The sequence below is a fragment of the Diadema antillarum genome, unplaced genomic scaffold, assembly GCF_040938485.1.
Source record: "Diadema antillarum isolate AM-2024a unplaced genomic scaffold, OU_Dant_1.0 scf00000103, whole genome shotgun sequence".
Taxonomy (NCBI): domain Eukaryota; kingdom Metazoa; phylum Echinodermata; class Echinoidea; order Diadematoida; family Diadematidae; genus Diadema; species Diadema antillarum.
Window position 1 is genome coordinate 851431 of NW_027270992.1, and position 4631 is coordinate 856061.

Sequence of the window (4631 nt, forward strand, 5' to 3'; positions counted from 1 at the left end):
AACTTACGTAAAAAGAATCTTGTTAAATCTTAAGTCCCAGGATACATTCACATAATGATGAAAACGGAAATATTGAAAAAAAAATGTATATTTTTATCATAATGCTTGAGGCGAATTGATTAAAACAAAATGTAAAAATGAAAGCAACATTCCAATAAAATGTTACTAACGAAAATGCAGGGAAGACACATACTTCAAAAGTATAATGGTACCGCATACATGCAAAAATATTCAATTTGAATCAACGACTGAAGTTACAATGATTCAAATATGTGTGGACGTACAATGTTGGCATGTCGGGATGTCATGAATGCATAGTTCAGAAAGCTGGAGAGCGAGAAACTTTTGGTAAGAAGTAAAAAGGGCAGGCATGTAGTATACAATCCATTAGCCGCATTTCAGGAGGGGCCCTTGAACCCTCGAAAGAACTCCGATCATTTCTGGCAGACTTGAAAATGAAGAATTTGTTCGCAAAAACCGATAAGTCCATGTTGCCAAATGGAGATATAATTTGCGATTAAAGGTCAAGAAAAATATACAGAATAATAAGAAAATGTTTGCTTCTTTTGTCCATCACTTCATAAGATGTCCCTTGTATGTAGTGACCAATATATCATGTAAAAGGTGTTATTGTTGTACTTTATGACAGACACCCTACATTAAAAAACCTTCAAAAATGGAGTTATCGGTTTTTGCGAACAATCTCTTCAAATGTAATCACGTAATGTCTGGAATCCTTCATGCCTAGGTGTTTTTTTCTCTTTCCTTTCTTTTTTTCTTAAAAAGAACAAAAACAAAAAATTCCGTTTGGTTACCAGTTCTGACAAGTCGAAGAAAAACCTAACAAAAATCTTCGTCATCATCATGTTTATAAGAATGCAAACCCCGCTGCCTATAATATCAATCTGCATTTTAGCAACCAACATCACCTTTGATGTTATACCAAGGGATTCCTCTACACACAAAATCCATACCAGTTAGATTGATAGCAATTCGTGAAGGTCTGTAGAGAACATAAATCGGCAGCATTACGAGTTTCTTACTAGTTTCAGTGAGATCTAAAAGCGAATGCACCCTATATTCTTGCGCTTGACCCATAACCACTTCAATAGGGTATGGATGACACTGGAACAATATCTTACACCACAATTCTTGATTGAGATCGTCCAATGCTTTTCAGTAAACTCAAACTATGAAAAAGAAAGACGTGGCAAGTCTAATACGTGTGTGTGCCAATGATGACGTCATTCACAATTTTATTTCATATCAATGGTATGCTACAGTAAGGATTACTTATGGTGCCTTTTGCTCAAGAACGTTCAGTCTGACTCTGAACCAATTTGGAGAGAGTCTGTAAGAGCTCTGATGTCTGGAACCATAGTCTCTCCTTCGATTTTCTCACAAATCTTCTCAGGGAGCATCCCGTGGTATGGAATTCTGCTCTGGAGGATAGTTCTTGATGCCATTTCTTCCAAGGTCATAATACTGGACAAGGGATTAAGCACGTCAACAAGCTGCTTGCAAACGTCATCATCCAAACGAAAACCATCATCTTCCATCAATATGTTAAGAGCAGTGCCGTCTTCGTCGTTCGCCTTGTGCACAGGGCACCCATGACGTATCATGACCCTTGCCAAGTCAACGATGAAAGTCATGTCACGCGCAGCTGAGGCCGAGTACGCCAGTAAATGAAGCAACGTGTTATTTTTGTGGTCAACGTATGTGACATCATCGTACCATAACAGTTTGCACATAACACGCTTCACACGTTTCACTGATGACCTTGTCATTCTACAATACACATTTTCGAACAATGCTTCTAATAATTTTTCCATGAAGTGATAGGTAAGTGAGGCAGCTGTACACTTATCAAGGTCTGCAGAAATAAAATTACATGCACTGCGAACTTTTGTAATAACTATTTGTGCTGTCTTTATCATGGATTCGAGGAGCTCAGGCTCAGAAAAATAGAATGCAAAATCAAAGAGCAACTCTCCGAACCTTTGAAGCAGCTGTGGACCATGTTCAATCAAATAGGACTTGGTGACATGTCGAATGACATCGCGATATTCATTGACGACTTCGCACGCCTGTGAAACGACGCTGAAGTCCACATCGTAGAATGATACACCAAAAAAAGATGTCATTTGTCCCATAACAGTTCCAAGCGTTGCCTTCGAGTGTGATTCGCATTGCAGTAGATACTTAAATATACTGCAACCTTTGGCGGCTTCACCAAGCCTGGTACACATGTATGCAAAGTTGGCCAAGGGTCTGTAGAAGTATTTCCCCTTAGCGCCTTCAGGTATAACTCTATCCCCAATGAGAAACCACTGGAATCTCATCCCATGTTTGCCAACCCAGATAGCTTTAACGTCAGCAAGTAAATGTTTTTCGGTGCAATGTAAAACAGCTTCGAGCTCAGGGTCTGCTCTACGTTCGGGGAGATTCCCCCAGCGCCGGGAAATAACCTTGCACAGTGTCTCGTAAGAACTGCTTTCCTGTCCGTCCATGCTTTGTGAGAACCCAAGCATTTCTAAAGCTGTGATCTTGTCTGATTCTGCTATTCTATCATCACAGCCCTTATAAAATATTAAGAATTCAACCAAGGAAGCTAAAAGAGAAAGTGCTGCTAACTGGAGTGGAGTTAGTTCTGCTTCATTTTTCCTGAAAGTCGCACCATGTTGCAAAAGTGTCTGTACGATCTTTATTCTGGTTTTGTGTGCAATAGTCGGTTGTGCGTGCTTCTCTCTCCTGCAGATCACAATATTTGGGTTTGCACCATTCTCTAGCAGAAACCTAACCATGTCTTCCTGACCCTTTCCACATGCAATCATCAGAGCAGTCCTTCCATCAGAAGCAGCGGCATTTATGACTCTCTGAATGGTGTGACTGGACAAATAGTTCCGGATGCTCTCAATGTCTTTCAGCTCACCCTCTGCCATTCCCGTTGCCAAAGAGGGCGTCTTCTCCTCACCCATGTGGTGAGACGAACCTAAAAGTGGGTCCATGCCGGGTGACACACTCTCACTGCTATGCGTTTCTGTCACAGCTGCAAGAATGATTAAAACAGAAACAATGTGACAGAAATTTAGATTCTGCATTTCTAGTATGAGAGACGATCTTTTCACGTCTCTTAAAACATTCAGTGATTTGTGTGTGTGTGTGTGTGTGTGTGTGTGTATGTGCTCTCGCGTTTTCAATTACCTTGTAAATGTTTTTGTAAAGTAATGCGGGTAAAGAACGTTTGAGATATCAAGACAATCCCGTACACGCACACACGCACACACAAAAATTTGAAATGTAAAAAAAAAAAAAAAAAAAAAAAAAAAAAACTTAAGCAATGTTAAGCAACTTCATTGATTGTGTGGGAAGGCTAGTCCGGTTCGGATATATTCAAATACCCCCCTCCTGACCACTATAATATATTAATTATGTAGGTAGGCCTACACACACAGCCGAAGAAATGAAATTATACACATGTACACTGTCGATGGGCGTACGCTTCGATGCACATGTATTGGCTGAACGGCGATATTCCTGGGCCCCGTTTCATAAAAGATGTTTGAATAGGATGTCAACTCTTGCTGGAATGACAACTTCCTATAGCAACAGCCAATCAGGAAGCTGCATTCATGTCGTTACCATGACAATTGATATTCCAGCAAGAGTTGTTATCATATCAACTTTTTATGAAACGGGGCCCTGATTTTCGAATGTAGCTACTCTCGTGGACAGCGCCTGACTTGGGCCACATATAAGAGAGGGATAAGAATCCACAAACTACCGGGGTCTTGAATGCAATGACTTCAGTTAAAAAAACAAACAAACAAACAAAACACTTGCAGATGTAAACGTCACGTTACGTACCTAAAGCCGCTTTGGTTGTTTAACGGGTTGTGATGGTTCCTTTCAGCACAGTCATGCCATGCCCTTCCCATAACAAGCGGGTGCTGCTATACAGACACGATACAGCAGCATGGTACGAAACGGCAGAGCCGTTTGTAACTGTAATTCCAATGTAATCGCTCGTACCCAAACACATCGATAACGCATGCTCCTGTGATGTCCTAGAACATAAGGAGAGATTGTACACTGTACTTCAGTATTTACATTTTCAGTATGGCGTTAGTTCAACGGACTAGGGCAAGAGTACAAGTTTTCTGTTTGTTTAGGACTCCGTGCTAGCTGTAAGGTCGAAGTTCATTGGTTATGTACATGTACGTTTCAGAGGCAAACATGCGGGTTGGGTTGCGGTTGCAGCCCTACATAAAACAGCAACTGTTTGTGACGATCAAAATGTGTGTGCGAATTTGATCGCATTTGCTTAAAAAAAAAATGCTTGCAACTGTTATCGAATCCCGACAAAACCTAAAATTCGGGGTCTAGGGCAATTACCCCCTGGGCAATTACCCCGGACCCTTCCCCTGGCCCTAATCCTAATCCTGATACTGAACTTAATCCTAATCATAACCCAAACTCCTAACCCTATACCTAACCCTAACCCTAATATTTACTCTAACCTTACCACTAACCAGTATTTAGCCGGGGGGGGGGGGTGGGGGGGGGGGGGGTAATTGCCCGTATACGAAAATTCGCTACGCCTGCAAACATTCGCCGCTCAGTGAGGT

The 4631-nt window shown here is 41.2% G+C and overlaps 1 protein-coding gene across 1 annotated transcript; it reads right to left on the reverse strand.

Moving 5' to 3' along the window:
* Positions 1-286: 286 nt before the first annotated feature.
* LOC139718994 (uncharacterized) lies at positions 287-4213 on the reverse strand. The gene is made up of 2 exons (XM_071630433.1): positions 3871-4213; positions 287-3052 (listed from the first exon to the last, which is right to left on the reverse strand). The coding sequence occupies exon 2, from the start codon at positions 3009-3011 to the stop codon at positions 1320-1322; it is 1692 nt and encodes a 563-aa protein (XP_071486534.1). The 5' UTR covers positions 3012-3052; positions 3871-4213; the 3' UTR covers positions 287-1319.
* Positions 4214-4631: the final 418 nt, after the last annotated feature.

Excerpts from the sequence above, each read along its gene's own strand:
- LOC139718994 (XM_071630433.1), bottom strand. The coding sequence starts at position 3,011 with ATGGACCCACTTTTAGGTTCGTCTCACCACATGGGTGAGGAGAAGACG.